This window comes from Oratosquilla oratoria, chromosome 9 (assembly GCF_046742065.1).
Source record: "Oratosquilla oratoria isolate Oo_2021 chromosome 9, ASM4674206v1, whole genome shotgun sequence".
In the NCBI taxonomy this organism is placed as follows: Eukaryota; Metazoa; Arthropoda; class Malacostraca; order Stomatopoda; family Squillidae; genus Oratosquilla; species Oratosquilla oratoria.
In genome coordinates, this window is record NC_134785.1 from 72,556,362 (window position 1) to 72,576,954 (window position 20,593).

Consider the following 20,593-nt stretch of genomic DNA (forward strand, 5'->3'; position numbering starts at 1 on the left):
GATAAGCCACAGGTGGGGCCTGAGTAGCCTGTTTTTCCCCAGGTTGGGTTTGAGATTCTTGTAGAGTTGATTCAGTGGCGGTGCGAGGGGGAAGGGGGCAGGCGGGCGGGTGTTGCATTATCTCTCTCCTTCCAATCACAACTCTGAAAGCAGAGAATTACGTGATTGGGAATTGCGTGTGAATGTCAGAAGTGTAAACTCGCTCGCCAGCGTCAGCGAAGAGCTCAGCGTTAGGTTGCGGGCCGATTGGACAGAGAGGCGTCCCAATTCCTCTCCGTCGACCAGCCTGCGAGCAGATGAGGGTTCTGAGTGAGAGTTGGGTTGGGCCTCTGCTAAGCCAGCGAGCAAGTGTGCGTGTGCCTCTTTTCTTCCAAGCACTACTCTGAAAACAGAGAATTACGTGACTTGGGAAAAGTGTGTATTTGTATTGGTGTAAACCCGCCTTCCGACGTCAACGAAGAGGTCGGCCTGTACCAGACCGGCAGCAGTAAAGGAGATATATCTCCTCGCCACCACCGGCCGGCGAAGATTCCTGGGCGTTTGTTGAGAGAGCTGGAGTGGAGAGACGTCCGACCTCTAGGAGCGCTGTGTTATCACGGAGAAGCTTGCGGTGGCGCTTGGCGCCTCCCTTTCCAAGTCCCTTTCCTCCTTTGCCACGACCGGTCATGATGAAGCTTGTGTTGAGAGATCTGCTCATCTCGGCGAAACGCCGACCTTTTAAAGGAGGCTGGTGGGAAGGTAGGGAGCTTTCCAAGTTCCTGATTGGCTGACCAGCGGTGCGTCACCACAATACTCCCCTCTTCTTTGTGAGCGAGCGCCGCGGAGGTAGGGCGAGGCGCGAGTGATGTGGCAGAATCGGCTGCAATGGCAACAGCGAAGGTGGCTGCGGCTGCATTGGCGACAGCGGAGGTGGCTGCAGCTGCAATGGTGACAGCGGAGGTGGCTGCGGTTGCAATAGCGACAGCGGAGGTCACTTCGGCTGCAATGGCGACAGCGGAGGTGGCTGCGGCTACAGTGGTGGCAGCGGCGGAGGCTGCGGCTGCAATGGCGACAGCGGAGGTGGCTGCGGCTGCAGTGGCGACAGCGGAGGTGGCTGCGGCTGCAGTGGCGACAGCGGAGGCGGCTGCGGCTGCTATGGCGACAGCGGAGGTGGCTGCGGCTGCAATGGCGACAGCGGAGGTGGCTGCGGCTGCAATGGCGACAGCGGAGCTGGCTGCGGCTGCATTGGCGATAGCGGAGGTGGCTGCGGGTGCAGTGGCGACAGCGGAGGTGGCTGCGGGTGCAGTGGCGACAGCAGAGGTGGCTGCGGGTGCAGTGGCGACAGCGGAGGTGGCTGCGGGTGCAGTGGCGGCAGCGGAGGTGGCTGCGGCTGCAGTGGCGGCAGCGGCGGAGGCTGCAGTAGCGGCAGCGGCGGGGGCTGCAGTGGCGGCAGCGGCGAGGGCTGCAGTGGCGGGAGCGGCGGTGACTGCTGTGGCGGCAGCGGCAATGACTACAGTGGCGGCAGCGGCGATGACTACAGTGGCGGCAGCGGCGATGACTGCAGTGGCGGCTGGTGAGAGCAGTCCGGGCCTGGGCAGACCGGATCTGCGGGGCTGGGCAGGCCGGGGCGGCGGAGGTGGGCTGGGCATGCCTGGGCGTGAAGTGTATTGTAGTGACGCGCCGCCCGGCCAGACAGCGGTCAGCCAATCAGGAACTTGGAAAGCTCCCCACCTTCCCGCCAGCCTCCTTTAAAAGGTCGGCGTTTCGCCGAGTTGAGCAGATCTCTCCTGACTTCTCTACCGAGTTCTCTACCGACTTCTCTCCCGGGCTCAACTCCAAGCAGCAGTTCTCTCCAGCAAGCCGGCTCGGGACCAGTCCTCTCCAGCAAGCTGCCTCGGGACCAGTTCGCTCCAGCACGCCGCCAGCAAGTTGTCTCATTCCCTCCTGTGGCTCTTCGCCCACAGCCACGACGCTTGATGAGGCCTTCACTCCGGACCTTCTCCCAACGAGACTACGTCCGTTCCCTCCGAGCATATTAACCATTAAACCTTAGTTGTAGTGTTATTGAGAGTCTCATTTTCCCTGGCTTGTCCATACAGAACCAAACCCACGACAAAGTGGTGACCCCGAGTGAGGACAACCAGGAAGATGGCAGGCCCACAAGTTAAACTTCACGCCCAGGCATGCCCAGCCCACCTCCGCCACCCCGGCCTGCCCAGCCCCACAGATCCGGTCTGCTCAGGCCCGGACTTCTCTCACCAGCCGCCACTGCAGTCATCGCCACTGCAGCCCTCGCCGCTGCCGCCACTGCAGCCGCAGCCACCTCCGCTGTCGCCATTAGAGCCGCAGCCACCTCCGCTGTCGCCATTGGAGCCGCAGCCACCTCCGCTGTCACCATTGCAGCCGCAGCCACCTCCGCTGTCGCCACTGCAGCCGCAGCCACCTCCGCTGTCGCCATTGCAGCCGCAGCCACCTCCGCTGTCGCCATTGCAGCCGCAGCCACCTCCGCTGTCGCCACTGCAGCCGCAGCCACCTCCGCTGTCGCCATTGCAGCCGCAGCCACCTCCGCTGTCGCCATTGGAACCGCAGCCACCTCCGCTGCCACTACTGCAGCCGGATCCACCTCCGCTGTCGCCATTGCAGCCGCAGCCCCCTAAGCTGTCGCCATTGGAGCCGCAGCCCCCTAAACTGTCGCCATTGCAGCCGAAGCCACCTCCGTTATCGCCACTGCAGCCGCAGCCACCTCCGCTGTCGCCATTGCAGCCGCAGCCACCTCCGCTGTCGCCACTGCAGCCGCAGCCACCTCCGCTGTCGCCATTGCAGCCGCAGCCACCTCCGCTGTCGCCAATGCAGCCGCAGCCACCGCCGCTGTCGCCATTGCAGCCGATTCTGCCACATCACTCGCTCCTCGCCCTACCTCCGCGGCGCTCGCTCCCAAAGAAGAGGGGGAGTATTGTAGTGACGCGCCGCCCGGCCAGCCAGCGGTCAGCCAATCAGGAACTTGGAAAGCTCCCCACCTTCCCGCCAGCCTCCTTTAAAAGGTCGGCGTTTCGCCGAGGTGAGCAGAACTCTCAACACAAGCTTCATCATGACCGGTCGTGGCAAAAGAGGAAAGGGACTTGGAAAGGGAGGCGCCAAGCGCCACCGCAAGGTTCTCCGTGATAACACCCAGGGTATCACCAAGCCTGCCATCCGCCGTCAGACAGAATCAACTCAGCTCTTTTAAAGGTCAGACGTCTCTCCACTCCAGCTCTCTCGACAAACGCCCAGGAATCTTCGCCGGCCGGTGGTGGCGAGGAGATATATCTCCGTTGCTGCTGCCGGTCTGGTACAGGCCGACCTCTTCGTTGACGTCGGCAGGCGGGTCTACACCAATACAAATACTGTACACACATTTCCCAAGTCACGTAATTCTCTGTTTTCAGAGTAGTGCTTGGAAGAAAAGAGGCACACGCACGCTTGCTCGCTGGCTTAGCAGAGGCCCAACCAAACTCATAAACAGAGCCCTCAACTAATCGTAGGCTGGTCGACGGAGAGGAATGGGGACGCCTCTCTGTCCAACCGGCCCGCAACCTAACGATGGCCTCTTCGCTGACGCTGGCGAGCGAGTTTACACTTCTGACATTCACACGCAATTCCCAATCACGCAATTCTCTGCTTTCAGAGTTGTGATTGGAAGGAGAGAGATAATACAACACCCGCCCGCCTGCCCCCCTCGCACCGCCACTGATTCAACTCTACGGAATCTCAAACCCAACCTGGGAAAAAACAGGCTACTCAGGCCCTATCTGTGGCTTATCAGGAACGCGCTCTACACGCGGGAAGTGAACTCTACTCACTTCCCGTAAGATACACACACACACCTCTCATGAACATAGCCACGACACTCGCACAAACATCTACACTTACTTTTTCTTCGACTAAAATTCGCTTCCTTTCTTTCTCTTATACTACATCTTCTCATCTCAGTTTACCTCCCACTAAAGCTTTTTCCGTTTTTCCACCTTTCTCTACTACTACGCCTCCTACCATTCTCTAAACTTTAGGTGATTGTAATCCCGGCGTCGGCGCCGCCGTCCAAGTTCCCAGTCCATTTCTCCCGAGCCACGACCACCGGCAGCCCCTAATCGCTCGCTAATTCGCCCGGTGGTAATAGCCCTCTTTTATACACTACTATCTTTTCATTTTCTTACAGACATTCTTCCTCTCCCACAAAAACCGATCCCGCGCAAGCGGTTGGTCTTTCCTAGGAATCTAGAATTCAGAATTCAGATCTCTCCCGGGCTCAACTCCAAGCAGCAGTTCTCTCCAGCAAGCCGCCTCGGGACCAGTCCTCTCCAGCAAGCTGCCTCGGGACCAGTTCGCTCCAGCAAGTCGTCTCATTCCCTCCTGTTGCTCTTCGCCCACAGCCACGACGCTTGATGAGGCCTTCACTCCAGACCTTCTCCCAACGAGACTACGTCCGTTCCCTCCGAGCATATGAACCATTAGGGTTGATTCACACTATCGGTCCAGTCGCGCTCCAGTCTCGCTCCGCTCTCGGTTCTGAGGTATTCAGGGTTGATTCACACTATCGGTCCGGTCGCGCTCCGCTCTCGGTTCTGAGGTATTCACACGTACGGTCCGCTCTCGTTCCCGTCATCCCCCCTCCCTCGACACCAGTAGAAGTCTTACCATCAGTTACGAAGGATGTGTGACTTTTCTGACGCCGAGTTGGCAATAATCGCTATTGCGCTTGATGAAGAAGGAAAACAAAATAGAAAAAGAAAGAGATTGTGGGTTCATCCTATGTTGCAAGATAGGAAGACTGAAGGAGAATTTCATACTCTGTATCCTCGTCTTATTGAACAAAGGAACATTTGAGAAAATACTATCCAAAATTGAGGATGACTTGAAATGTACAAGAAGATGCTGCACTTCCTGGCACTGATGTGCTTGCACCATACGTTATAGTGGGAGATGAGGCTTTCCCGCTGAAGAGAAATTTGATGAGGCCCTACCCAGGTTCACAGACTGAACATAAGGTAGAGAAGAGGATTTTTAATTATAGATTATCTAGAGCCAGGAGGATAGTTGAGTGCACATTTGGTATTCTAGTACAAACCTTCAGAATATATTTAAGGAAACTTAAAGCCATGCCTTCTAACTCTAATGCAATCATTACAACAACATGCATACTTCCCAATCTGATACACCCAAATGCTGTTGCATTACCAGATACTGTTGTCATGCCTCCATCAAACACAGTACGTCCAATGAGAGGAAGAGGGGGAAATGCTACAAAGGAGGCTTTTGGCGCGAGAGAAACACTGAAAGATTATTTCAGCTCCCCAGCTGGTTCAATGCCTTGGCAAAATGATAAAATATAAGTAGACAAACAAACTTGTGTAGGAATATTTGTTGAGTGAGCAAAGGAGATGCATTTCCGCAGTGGATAATAGGTTGTTATTATACATATGGAATTTCTTTCTTCGGTTAATAATGTGTATTTTTTTCTCTCAGTACCTTGGCAATATGATAAGTATGCAAACATTATTGTATAGGAAAATTGTTTAGTGATGATAGGAAATGCATTTCCACAGTGGACATTAGGCTATTGTATGGAATTTCTTACCTTCACAACCCAGCTGCCTGCTTATTTCAACACAGCTTCTTCTTTTCGCCACGTTATCACTGTAGTGCAGCGAAGTCAGGTCATACAGCTCTGGTTTACCTTTTGACTAATTCTATTAGCATTTCATCTGAATCCACAAAATTAAAGTAAGTTTTGTAGGTTATATTTTATTCAGTTGGTGCTTATGAATATCCTCGCTGTACGCATTGTCATTGTATCAGTGATAAATAAAAAGAAAATGTATTTTTATCATTTTTCTAACTTTCTCATGATCCCATTGTGGTGTTTCCTTTGGATTATCCATGGTTTGGTAGGACAGAAGGTAACACTACTTGCTTATATGAAGGCTGAATCTCGACTGGAGTGGAGCAGGAGGAGCAGGACCGTGGCAACTGAGTTCACACTGGCGCTCACGGTCCAGTCACGCTCCGGTCTCGCTCCAGTAAAAATATCTTTTGACGGAACCGTGACCGGAGCGAAACCGGAGCGAGAGCGCCAGTGTGAATGCTTCCATTGAAATTAATGAGACAATATTGGACCGGACCGAGAGCGGAGCGCGACCGCACCGATAGTGTGAATCAAGCCTTAAACCTTAGTTGTAGTGTTATTGTGAGTCTCATTTTCCCTGGCTTGTCCATACAAAACCAAACCCACGACATGACCACATCCCCTTTTTTAACTTTAATCCTTTAAATGTGGTGTGTTTAGATAGATATCCCCTATTATATAATTAGTATTTCAAACAAAATCTAAAAACCCGGTGCGATTTCTCCAGCTATTTCTGTATGTAATATTTTGTTTATTTCTACTTTTAATAACTTGGTCATTTTCAAAGACATCATACAGTATATTTCATACAAAGACAAATCAAATAAACTTTGAATAATGCTGTGTTAATCTATGTGTCCCTACAATGTTCAAAAAGGGAGAATGAATGAGTATAGAAGATTGTGGTTGATATTTGCCTTATAAATTAGTATACGAAATATAAATTAAGATAGGAAAGAAATACTAAATTTACTAGGTTGTACTATTTTACTGGATGAGCATTGACTCAATCAAATTAATCTGGGTTACTTTTGAGCTATAAGGTATTTGCATAGGGGTAATTTCTTCTTTCACCTCAATCCAGCGTTTATCAAAATTTTATATTTATTAAATCAACTCTTTTGTGGTCAGAGACGTCCACGTTAGCTAATTAAAATTACCTTGCATTAGTTCGAATAAAATTATTAAAGATATCCTGGAGTTTTAAGGTACTGAAACCTTTTAGTATCTAAAAGGAGGTTTGGAAACTTGCCCATGATGCGATTCCACTAAACACTTAGAAAATTAATATCATGGAATCTGTCTGCATTATATGCTCGGTCTATTTTTTGGGGAACTGACCTATATCATGGGAATTTTATCTGTTTACCTATTTACATTTATATTCATTAATTTGTGTAATATGTTTCTTTACTTACTTACATATCACTTATTCATTTATTTCATGTTTACTCATTCACCTATTCATTTTTCACTTACCTACTTATTTGGCTAACAAGTATATGACTGGTAAAGGTGTATTAGTTAAGTGGTACCAATGTATAAACTAACCATGATGAACGACAAAGAACAAGATGTCACAAGACTCGTATGATCTTCGTCATTGCCCTTCTTCAGATACAAGTTGTTGTAAATTGAAAGTGTCTTGGGGTTCTGGTAGGTTTGCCCCTCTTCAGATACAAGTATCTTTTTCAGGCAGGGCTAGTTCGCTAATCTTGGCATTACCTGATGTTTTCATTCACACTTTCTACTCATTATTTACAATTTTTCACCAGAGATTCCCTCAGTTACATTAAAAACTTGGTCTTTTTTTAATGTTCAATTTCCATTTTTTTTTAAGTCAATTGGGACCAAATATTGTATCTTCTATCATTTCATTGGAAAATAGATCAAGTACCATATCCATTTATCTGATGGATCCTCAACTAAATTGTTGGTTAATGGCTCATATAAAGTCAGTCTATCTTTCACATACTTTGTTTTCTCGGAACTTAAGGACATCCAGAGGTAGGGACAAGATGAGGTAGTTGCCCTGATGGAAAAATTTAATTTGCATCACTAGATAAAATATTGTGTGATGCTGGCTGACTACCTTAGGTGATGTTGAAAGATTCAAATTATCAAGAGTTCTGAGAAAAAAGTGACACCTTCTAACAGTCACGTTGTTTTGTTATATCAGTGAGTGAAATGAGTATTTGGAGTTCATGAATACATGAGATTGAAAATAATGCATTTCAATTCCTGAAGAATAGAGTAAATTTCACATCTAAGCATGCCTCAAAAGGAAAAATCTACGACAGGAATAACATGAGTTTCAGTTCATCACCACCTAACAAATTTTCTTGAGCGAGTATTCTTGTAAATAACTATGCACAGTGTCCTTTCAAATTATTGTAACGGTCTCCAAATCAGATTCAAGAATTTTTTCTATCAGCTGCCACTGTATTTCCTCCATTTGTCACATAAAATGAACCAACTATCAGTGACTGCTCATATAATCCCACTGCAGAATGATGAGACAGAAACTGCCCCACATCAATACAACAAACAAGTCCACAGTTTGCTCCTGTGAGGTCTACAGGAGAGGCCAAGAACCATTAACAGATACTGTGGGACAGTGGATTTTTAGCCAACAGATTGGAAAAACAGTCATAGTAAGAGGAAGGATGGTGGAAAAAAGACTAAGAATTTCACCAAGAGCTTTACTTCTCAAGAACCAGTTTATTCACTACATAAATCTGTAGACATTACCAGTGTATCAAAAGTTACAACTAATGAAATGAAATTCACTCTAAAATGTATGAAATAAGTCAAAGTACCTGGGTAAATAGCATTTGAATCTTTCTAAATACACAAGAACCAATGTTCACCATAGACTAGCCCAACAGTACACTCAAATGTATACATATGAAACCATTCCTGAATCTTGCTGCTCTGCTATAGTTATTTTACTTTTATTCTTCACTCCTGTTCTCATATACCAATCTTTCAGGAAATCCTTCATCCATTCAAAGAAATTATTTCTGTCATCTAATATGCTCCAATGTTCATAAAAGTAAATTGCGAGGTACCTTGTTGAATGTCTTCTCCGGATCTAAATACACACATTCCATCCAACCCCTCTCTCTTGCAGGTTTGATACATATATTCCACTAAAACTGAATGGGTTATTTGCCAAAAAATATTGTCTTAATTTTTTTAACACATATAACTTTTACATCTTACACATAATTTTGTTATCAAGCAGGTTAGGAGCACCAGGTTGTAGTTTCTCCTTGCTTCATCCTCTTTAAACTGGTACCATGTTAACTTTATTCCAGTCCTGTGGTATTAGCCCTTCCTCCAAGGACAACACAATTCGGTTATAAATCTTGTCTACTAGTTGCTCCCACCCATCACCATCAACACAGAGGGATCAGAAAAGGAAGAGGAACAAATCATAGAAGTAGTAAAGAATAGGTTCAAAGGACAGCAGTAGTGTAAAACACATTTAGAGCTACAGTGACTAAATTACTATCATTCAAATTTTACCAAATTTCAATCCAGATTTCTATCATTTTATTTTTCAGTTTCCTGTACAGCCCTATGTAACATAATGCATTACCAACAACAGTCTGATATATGTTCCTGATATTATACTTTGTTCAGGCAATCAGCAATTCAAAGAAGGGAAATAATTGATAAGGCACCACTATAACAGTAAGATGACTTATAACAACTAGCACATACCCATAAATACAATTTTATTGTCCCTTAGCCACAAGCATCTCCACCTGTCAATGACACTTGTAAAACATTAGTCAATATGAAACGGGAGCATTTGTCAATTGGTACTTTTAAATACCCAGATATATACATATATCTACCGCTGGATAGATGCAATGGTCACATAGGAATGTGTTAAGAAATCAACTAAAACTCGAATCTATCAGCAATTTCTCCTGAGACCTTTATGAAATCAAGTAGTATGGTAATTTAGGAAAAAAAAATTCAACATCTCTGGCATGCAAGCAGGCACAAGAAAACATATTCATGAGGATATCACATTTCTTTTTATCTACATGTCATTTAGATATTTACAAAATAGCTTCTGTAACAGTCTGAAAACATGTACCACGATAACATCTGAAAACATGTGTCGCCAAAATATTGTCCTCTCAACTCGAGATAAATACACATGACCACTACAAGTCTACTTAAAATCAACAGCTATAGGAAGAGAGCAAATGATATTCCTAACTTACATTATACAAATTCAATATACAGCTTAATCACTACTGCATATAGATTGTACAACTATGGTGACCTTTTAAAATAGTTACAAAAACTGCCTTATTCAGCATAAACAAGTCTTAACAAAGATAATGCTCAGAAAACTTTTAGTCTTTAGCTTTGGTAAGAAATTCTCCATTTTACCATTTCCATTTCTTATATTAATTTCTTTGTGTATTGACACCATTGCTTGGAAGAACTCAAAATGGAAAAACCATATCTGCATGGAAGAAACAGGTAATCCTCATCATTAGGAACACTTGATTAATTCAACATACACAATGAGCAAAACATCTTTAATCATCTACACTCAAATCACTGTCTTCATCATCTTTTGTTTCTTTGCCAGAATTTCTGATTACCGAAGGAACAAGAGTTTTATCCATCAACATCCCATGTCTGAAAAAGAAAGTGAAAACGTAATTAAGAAATAAAATATAAAAATATTTCTTAACCCATAATAACCATTATTTTGAGTTTCATCAAATGCAATTTGTAACCCTCACAATAAGCAGCAATGTTCCTTAAGCCCTCTCATAGATCTTTCTGGAAAGAAATCATTGTCTTGTGTTATATTTACCTAATTTAACTAAAGCCCCTGTCACACATTCAATCAAGATTCTCAAAAACGTGAATTTGAAAACCTGGAAGATGGCTTCACTTACAGTATTCTAGACTCCCCTAAGGACAATTCAACAATGTGTCTAACATTGGTATAGGTTTCCCTTCTCTCAGTTTGTCATTCATCTTCTCAGTATATGATGCAAAGGCGATTTGAAAATTGGAGATTCAAAAAATAAAAAATTGCAACCGAAGTTGTTTCTACTCAAACAAACTCGCTTGAGTAGCATATTATATGTGATAGGAGCTTAACTGTAGTATACAAGAAAGTAGTGATATGTTTGCAGCCCTGTCTCTTACTCTGCAACTGTCATGCATATATCAAGGAGGGGCTTCTTTCCCCTTACAAGGAAGGTAGCCAAAGTCAAATGTATAAATTCACTCCCACCAATTTCATCCCCACATACTCCACTCCCATTCATCAACCCTCCCTCCCTCTTTTCTTGGTTCCTCCTGGAGGATGGGTCTTCCCTGCATCTCGCCCACTGCCCTGGATCAGAGGCAGTGTCACAAGACACAGCACATCCACAGCAAGGCTGCTTCATTTAATTGGTGCCCCCCCCCTCTGTCCCCTCATGCAGAAAAAGACAAGATGGGAAAACTCCCTGCATGCTGCATCAAAATATCATTCACACATACTCCCTAACCCACCATCCCCCATCTATTCCCTTCCATGCATCACAGCATCATCCATACTCAACCATTCTCCATTCACCCCTATCTTGTCTTCTCCCTTCCTTTCTCAACAGACATCCCCACATTTCCTAATGACCCTTTTACCCCATCCATCCATCTCATCCTTGGTCACCTCCTCCTGCTGACCCCATCCACCTGTTCCTTCCACACCTCTTTTATTAATCTTTCTTCACTCATTCTTTCCATGTGTCCAAACCATCCCAATACTCTTTCATCAACCCTATTTTCCAACTCCTTTTCCTACCCCGCTCTTCTCCTCATCTCCTTGTTTCTCACTCTATCCAGCCTAGTAAACCCTACCATACTTCTTGGGCATTTCATCTCAAATACATTTAAACTCTTTCTTCCTCTTCATCTCAAATACATTTGAACTCTTTCTTCCTCTCTTATGTTCCATGTTTTTACCCATACAGTATTGTCGGAACAATCACCCCTTCACATAATCTCTTAGCATCCATTCCCAAATGTGTATTTCTCATTACACTTTTTAATACCCCAAGGATTTACTTGCTTCTCTCAATCTATACTCAACCTCCACCTCCACTCCTCCCTTTCCGGCCACATTCACACCCACCCAAGTACCTAAAGCTATCTATTTCCTCCAATCTCTCTCCTTTAATACTCACTTCCAATTTGCTCCCACTTTCTCCCCTTGTACATCTCACCACCTTACTTTTATCCACATTTATCTTCAACCTCCTTCTTTCACACACCTTCCCAAACTATGACACATTCTTAATCCCTCCTCTGATCCTGCTACAAGCACAGTCATCAGCAAACAACAATTGGTTTATCTCCCATTTTTCTCCATTTTCTTTAATCATCTCCAATCCCTGACTCATTACCCTTGCATTTACCTCTCACTCTATAAATTGAACAGCCATGGCGACATGACGCATCCCTGGCCATCCCACCTTTACCTCAAACCATTTGCTCTCTCCATTTCTAATTCTAACACAGGCTCTACTACTCTCGTAAAAATTCTTGACTGCTCTTAATAGCTTTCATCCTATTCCATATATCTGTAATACCTCCCACAGCATCTTCCTGTCTGCCAATCATAAGCCTTTTCCAAATCCATAAAGGCCCAAAAAACATCCTTACCTTTTCCTAAAGCTTTCATCAGTGTCATTTTCTTAGCACTTCCCACTGCAACTACCTTTCTCTCTCTATCCTCCTTCACATTTAGCAACTCCCTAAAATATGCCCATCTTCCTCTTACTGCCTTTTCTTCCATTATCATCTCTCCACCTGCACCGTTTACCTTTTCTTTTCCACTTGATTCGCCTCCCCTTCCTCTCTTACTTTCCTTCCAAAACATCTTTTTATTACTTTCAAATTTTCTGTCATACTCTTACCCCATTTCACATCTGCTCTCTTCTTTGCCTCCCTTATTTTATGCTTTACTCCTCTTCTCTTTTCTTTGTACCTCTCATATGATTCTCTCATCCTATTTTGTAACCAATCAGTGAATGTTTTTTTCTTCTTTTCTACAACCTTTGCTTCATCATCCCACCACAATTACAATTGTCATACATACATACATATACCAAAGGCTTTTTTTCCCCTTATAAGGGAGGTAGCCAAAAACAAAGGCATAAAAACCACTCCCACCCATTCCATCCCCATCACAATCCAGTCCCCTCCACCCTCTTCTCTCCCTCTTATCTTGGCATCTCCTGGATGACGGGTCATCCCCGAATCTCCCCCAGTGCCCTGGGTCAGAAACAGTTTCCCAAGATGCAGCACATCCACAGTAAGGCCGCTTCATTAAATCGGCAACACCCCCTCTCTGTCCCCTCATGCAGAGCGGTCTTGCTGTGGATGTGCTGTGTCTTGCAACACTACTTCTGACCCAGGGCAGTGGACAAGATGCAGGGATGACCCATCATCCAGGAGGTGCCAAGATAAGAGGGAGGAAAGAGGGTGGAGGGGAGTGGAGTGTATTAGGGATGGAATGGGTGGGAGTGGTTTTTATGCCTTTGTTTTTTGGCTACCTCCCTTATAAGGGGGAAAAAAGCCTTTGGTATATGTATGTATATATGTACATTAAAATTCATGTATACTTCCATATTGGGGCCTATTATCTTATTCCCCAATGATCACATCTAGATTCAAATTTATGTATGGCTCAGGCCTGGGCTATCACCTTCTATGCTATTCCATAAGAGAGTGTATACTGGTTTCTACATTAATAGAGAACAGAGAAAAATTGCAGTTACTTACTCAATGAGGAAAGATTCGACATCTGTGGCATAGAAGTCATCTCCAAATTCTCCTGTGAGAGCAACAAAATTTCCAACCATCTGACCACCCTTGTACACCAAGAGCGCTGGCACTCCAGTTACTTGCTGTAGTCAAAGAAAGAAACATCACAAGAAAATCATCGAAGTCCTGCAATTTTTTTTATAACTTTCATCTTTCCTGAATAAGATGATTAACACAGATTGTATAGTTGACTGCAAAATTCCCTAAACATTTCCATAGACACTTGACATACATCTGACTTTTCCTTATTCCAGAATACGGTAATAATATGTAAATGAAGAATTTATCTTATATTATGTTGGCTGATTGTTCAAGACACCTACATTTGAATAAAAGCAACTATTTAAAATCATTATTAAAACCAATTAAATATTGAAGTGGTAGACGGTGTGATACTTAAGTAAAGATTTTGTGTAATCATTCTATGAGGTACCAACACTGACTACATAAGAATGTAAATACCAATGACTTCCTCTCCCTTGTAAGTTGGGATGGCCACATAAAACCATGGGAGAAAATAATACCATAGGGAATTCCAAGTACACAATGATAAATAACATAAACTTCAAAGTCATAAGGGTACTTATTAAGAATTAACTTGACCTCAATATGTGACAGTCATCTTTCCCAATTCTCCATAGTAAATGGGTTGTCAATTTTGTTTTCTTTATATTTTTCTTCAACTATCCAAAAACCTCACATGGGGTTCCTTTAGAGTAAAATCACTATAAATATTATACTTTTGAATATTATTCTACTTACAAAATGAGCGCTGACACCAGCCTTTGCAGCCAAAAGCTGACAAAACTTTACATTTGGGTATTCTTCACTTAAACATCTGAGACAACCTGTCATAGCCTCACATCCTGCAGCACCCTGGAAAGTGTTCAGAGAGACCGATATTAAAATCTAGTAAATGTATACTTTAGGTTAACCAATATCTATGCATTTCCAAAGTACTTAAACTACAATATACTCATTAAGTAAGTTTATTTGGCATTGCATCAATATACATGAAGTGCAGATAATGAAAAGAGCACATAGTTTGAAATAACAATTACAATTGCTGGGGATAACACAAAAAAGCATATAAGCTTATTTTCATTGCAGTCCTCAGCAATGACACCCAGATGATGCTTACAAACACTAAAACACTATTAATATGTAACCAGATTCTTGTATACCACACATTTTTTATCACCTTCTCATATATATGTATAATCACTGTCACATCCTTTTTCTCCTGATCTACTGCGGCAAGGAAATCTTCCCCATTGTCAAGATCAAGAAGGCGGCCAAACTGAGCTCTGCAAAAAGAAAAAACTACCATGAAGGCAACCAGTGTTAAAAAAATAAATAAAATAAAAAATAATTTCCATTCTGAAACAACTACGGTATCATTAAAGGAACCAATAGAATTTTTTTTTATGAATGTACCACTTTTGATGTTCAATTCCTCCATCAAGGTGATGTTTAGTCCTGGTGAATAACAATAACATCATTTTGTAAGATCTGTTGAGGGCATCATTACATTGATGAGGTTATATTAGTTTCAATCTCTTCACTATGGCAATGCATCCTTGAATGAATAATTATTCTGAGTAAGCCAAAATAAAATCTATTAGAGCCATCACCAGGTAAAAAATTTAATCTGAGCATATGTTGTGGTGCTTGAAATTGTAAATATGGGTGACAGTGAACTGAAGAAGAGTTTTGAGACTCAGAGAACATGTGAATGTTCTATGGCTGGAATGCACCATGGATGACCTGGCAGTACAGCTGGTGGTGGGGGGGGGGGATGTGATGCAATTTTCTTATGGGTGAGAGCAACAAGCAAAAGGAATGAGGGCAATAGGAATGAAGCATGTAAGAATTTCTGTCTCCAAAGACAATCTTGCTTAAAGGATAATACAACCACTCCCCGTTTAACGACATACTCGGTTAATGTCAACGCGGAGTAATGACGGGCTTTATGACAGACCAATATTCGTTTAACGTAAATCTCCCGAAGTTACGACGTTATGTACGATAAGTTGGCTCAGGCAAATTTGTATGATGTTATAAATGAACTTGTACGGTGGATATTAGCTGTGAGGTAAAGTGTTCTGAAGCTTAGGTCTACATTACCATCCTGCAAGCTGCAAAAACTACCTGGGGTACAGTAAATACCGGTATTGGTAAATTTTTAGTTTCAACCATGGGCGCAATATAGCAATAGAAAATTAATTATTAATTTTGTAAATTATAATGTATCAACATAATATGCAATTTTGTGAGTGGAAATAAAAAAAGAAAAAAGGTGCTACAACATTCCATAAGCAACGGAGTCGTGTCGGACGAATAGTACGCCATGTTTGTTATGATAGATGCCGACGTCGAAGAAATGAAAGGATGATAAATTCGTCTAACCTAAACTAAACTAACCTAACCTGTGTTTAATAAATCATTACCTGCAAATTAAATGTCATCCGGTTCGTCCTCGTTGTCGTCGTCGTGAGAGACGTTGACGGGCTTTTCAACCACTCTTTCAGCTTGCAGGGTATACAAAGTTCTTGCAGCTTGAAGGAATGCATGTATCTCCGCTCCATAACATTCCTTCAAGAAAATATTCCTAGCGAGATACTGTCAGAAGTACCAAGGCCGTCAATTAACAGACGACAAGATGGCATCCCGATCCTATGCTACCGACTTCATTCATTAGCATACTTGCTTGTAGCAAGGTATTTTTTATTTTCATTTCCGCCCACAAAATTGCATATAACGTTGATACATTTTAATTTACAAAATAATTAATTTTCTATTGTTATATTGCGCCCATGGTCGAAACTAAAAAAATACCCCAGTATTTAATATGGAATGTCAGCATACGCGGATTTGGTCATACACGGTAATTTCAGGAACCTAACCACCACGTTATTTGAGGGCTTTCTGTACTATCAAAACAGTAAATAAAGCTTTAATGTACTGTATAAAAGAGGGAAAATACACAAAAATAAAGATACATGTATTGCTGGACATTGTACATACAGTACATGTACGTATATGTATACACTTTTGCTTAACGACCAATTCGGTAAGCGACGGCGACGCTGGTCCCAATTGTCGTCGTTAAACGAGGAGTGGTTGTTCTATCCAAATGAATAGAGCTGAAAATAATTTCCAAAAAATGTCCATACCTTAATGAAACATTCCCCATCATTTCTTCCATTCTCTTTGCAATATATTGTCTCAGAATCGCTTCATCTATTAGTCTGTCTACCTCCTCTCCTTCTTCTTCCTTTCTCTGTTTCTCCTTTTCTTTCTCATCCTCCAGCTATAAAAACAGAAAGTTAACATAAAAATTGGGTTAAAGAAAAAGAAAACTAATAAGTTAATAAATGACTATTATCATCATTATTACTATAAATATATGTGCCATTTTCAGCAATTTCTATGTAAAAACAAATGACCTATTATTCAACTTCAGTACATATAGGACAAGTAAGTACTGGTACAGGACAAAGTTGTTCAAGACACACTACTGATTTTGAGTTTTAACGTCCCCATTTCTGTCTACTACCCCTTCCCCTTTTTGTATTTATAACTATCCTTACATGTGATCTGCACGAAAGACTCAGCTTTTTGGCCAGTTCAATCTTCTCCCTTTCCTGCTCTTTTCGTTTCTCTGTTTCCAGTTGTTTGTACCTCTGCCAGTCCTTCAACACACCTTTGGGGCCCGTCTGTAGAACCAGAAATATATATCAAGTTCAGCAATGACCACATATACACTGTGCCACTTATCAAAGCTATTAAACTATTGGCGAAAATGTAGTAACACATTTGTAAATCAAAACTAACACCACAGTCAGAACAAAAGAAAGAGCAATATACATGTAGTGACCTGAGGATGATACGAGGTCAGGTCAGGGGGAGGGGAAGGATACCTGTTAACAATATGTTTTGTAATGGACAATCCTGCTGACCCTTTGAAATATTCATAGTGGAAAGATGATCTATCAAAATGGACTCCACCATCTGAACCCATAACCAGATTTATAAATGAGTTCAGATTTGTCCCAGTCCATCCGGTGATCTAAATATTCAAGATGTTACCTTCATTTCTTTTTAGTCCTAACCCAGATCATATCAAAAGGAGAGTGGCTTCTGGTCTTTTTCTCTGAGATTTCAGGATCTGTAGCCCCCAATTGACCATGAGTTAATTTCCATCAGGCCCACATATAAACCTCATGGAAAAAAAAATTATATCACAAAAGCTACAATTCACTAAGTAAATGTTAATGTTTAAATCACACTGATTTTTGCAAGAGAAACTCAATTCAAGTCTAATCTTTCATTAGATTTAACATTAAAACTTTGCCACTAAACGAGATCTGCAGCCAGCACTTAATTCTTACCATGATATATATAATTTTTTTAATTTTTTTTTTATTAGGTAGTCTTGCATAATATTCTATGGTTGCTACATACTATACTGATGTCCCAACAATTACATGGAATCCTCACACAACTCTATACCAAATGATATTCAGCAATTAATCAATATCTGGAAACTTAAAAGTTGTTAATACTAATTTCAAGAAATTTATTATCTCTAACCTCTCAAAAAATAACTCATACAAAAAAAAAAAAAAAAAAAAAAAATGAACGCCTACTTACATTCGTTGATGAACCTTCCCAGTCTTTGATGTCTGGTGCTGGCTGTAAAATACTGGCACCCCTCAAAGAACTTTTGCCTTTTTCTCTTTCACTATTTTCTTCATCATCATCATCATCTTCATCTTCAGAGCTGCTCACATAGTACTGCAGCTTCTCACCGAGAAGGCGGTCGTCAAGAGTGGCCATGGGGACTGATCTACAATTCTAATCATGAAAACTATTTAGTAAGTGACACTTAGAGAGGCTTACTCTCAACAAATTAGGCATATCATTGACAGTTGTTAGTTACCTCTACAGAAACAGGAAACAATAACCAAACATATCAGTCCTTATGTAATATAAAATTCTAGCATAAATATGCATATATATATATATATAAATACACATATATATATATATATGTATATACATATATATATATATATATATACATAGTGAGAGAGAGCGAGAGACAGAGCATCCACTGACAACACATAAGTCACTGTCCTCATTTTTGTCAACAATTCTATATTTCTTTATTAGATGTTGAAAATCCTGGTTCCATCCTTCATATCACTTCACAAGAATGCAAGTCTGCTAGGACTCCAGTCTCCTGGACTAGAACCAAGGTGCAGGCATTTGTGTGCTTACCAAATAAAATAACAGATCAGTCTGTCTCTGCGTATGGCATAGACACTAAGACCTTGGACAGCTTGACATACCTTAGGAGTCTAGTACATCATGGCATGATGGTATAGTGGTGCCATTCTTTACCACTAATTCAGCTATCTAATTTTGAGTCCCGCCCAACGCTGAAAATTTTTCAGCATCAATAGTAATCAAGGACTTTTGTGTGTGTGTGTACATAAGGTAATAGCATTACCCATAGATCAGGACGGTCTCACTAATTGCCGAACAAACCGAACAAAACCGAGAAAAGCCGAACAAAACAACAAAACCCAAACAAGGACGGGTTTTGCTCAAATGCATACTTCTATATATATATGGTTGCTTTATTTGAACTATTTTCTTTAAAATGTGTGATTTCCATGTAATATGATCAAAGAGAAGTTACGTTTTTATCCTCTGCAATTTTACCGACCCCAGCTACGATTCGTCCAGCCCGCCGTCTATGATCACTGGTGGTATGGATCAAACTACACTCTTTTAAGTTTCTTACTGTTGTGTTAAAGTACATGAAAATCACACATTTTAAAGAAAAGAGTTTAAATAATTCAACTATATGCAGTCTATTACACTAATAACACAACAGTAAGAAACTTAAAAGAGTGTAGTTTGATCCATACCAACAGTGATCATAGATGGCGGGCTGGACGAATCGTAGCTGGGGTCGGTAAAATTGCAGAGGATAAAAACGTAACTTCTCTTTGATCATATTACATGGAAATCACACATTTTAAAGAAAATAGTTCAAATAATGCAACCATATATATATAGAAGTATGCATTTGAGCAAAACCCGTCCTTGTTTGGGTTTTGTTGTTTTGTTCGGCTTTTCTCGGTTTTGTTCGGTTTGTTCGGCAATTAGTGAGACCGGCCACACCTTGGTAATGGTACTGCTCCACTGAATAAACTATTCAGTAAGTAACCTGACCAAATCTTTAGCTGGCGATTGAAGAACCTTCCCTTGCATGTCTAGGACTTTGTACTTTGCCATAACCTTTAGGCCTTTATTATCTGTTTTCAGTAATCTTTTTACTCAAATTAATACTATAAGAAAATATAGATATGTTGAGAGCAAAAATGAAAAGTAAATATTGAATGCAAGAAAGTAAAATGTAATATTATGTTACAAAAAACTCTACCCTGCTTCTCTTTTATCTCATGCGAGTTATCATAACCATAGACCTTTAGAAAGTTTTGTAGATTTTATCAAAATCTGATATATCATTATTAAAGATACGGAAAATCAGACCCAAGGGAATACTACTATTAAACATGGTTATGTTACTTCGTAAGGTTTCCCTCCACTTGAGAGCATTTTGTTACATTACCTCTAAATCAAATACTCCAAAATATGTTCTTCTTTCTTCTGTGTGATCTAGACCTACGAAACTGTGATGTCCTGTTTTCCACCGAGCTATTTATTTCCTTCTAATATGTGGGTTTGCACGGGGTCTTGACCATTTGTTTGGCTGTATGGGGTATGTCATTCAGTTTCTCCGTTTTCTTTGGAAAATCAATCAGGAGATAGTGATTTTTCCTTTCAACATGTGTTGTGATTTTCTTCTCATTCGGATTTATATTCAGAAGTTTTTCTTTAACACTAGGTCGTGTTTAACAATTATATAAATCTATATAGGTATTTAATTATGTATCATAATAACAGCTGTTTCACGTCAAAAATGTAAACAAAAGCGTCTTCGCTAGATTTGATTCATCCATGTTTCCAAGCAGTGCAGCAAAAGGATAATTTCAATATACAATATACAAAAATATG

General features: G+C 41.8%; 1 protein-coding gene across 3 annotated transcripts; it reads right to left on the reverse strand.

Moving 5' to 3' along the window:
- Nucleotides 1–8,329: 8,329 nt before the first annotated feature.
- Nucleotides 8,330–20,427, reverse strand: LOC143028594 (phosducin-like protein 1). Of its 3 annotated transcripts, none has more exons than XM_076190921.1 (8): nucleotides 20,148–20,427; nucleotides 18,155–18,350; nucleotides 17,092–17,217; nucleotides 16,675–16,811; nucleotides 14,700–14,805; nucleotides 14,261–14,374; nucleotides 13,457–13,581; nucleotides 8,330–10,312 (listed from the first exon to the last, which is right to left on the reverse strand). In XM_076190921.1, the coding sequence occupies exons 2-8, from the start codon at nucleotides 18,338–18,340 to the stop codon at nucleotides 10,210–10,212; spliced, it is 897 nt and encodes a 298-aa protein (XP_076047036.1). In that variant the 5' UTR covers nucleotides 18,341–18,350; nucleotides 20,148–20,427; the 3' UTR covers nucleotides 8,330–10,209. The 3 variants fall into 3 exon arrangements, with proteins under 3 accessions (XP_076047036.1, XP_076047034.1, XP_076047035.1); XM_076190919.1 differs by having other exon boundaries at nucleotides 18,155–18,358; nucleotides 20,148–20,418; XM_076190920.1 differs by lacking the exon at nucleotides 20,148–20,427 and adding an exon at nucleotides 18,856–18,877 and having other exon boundaries at nucleotides 18,155–18,358.
- Nucleotides 20,428–20,593: the final 166 nt, after the last annotated feature.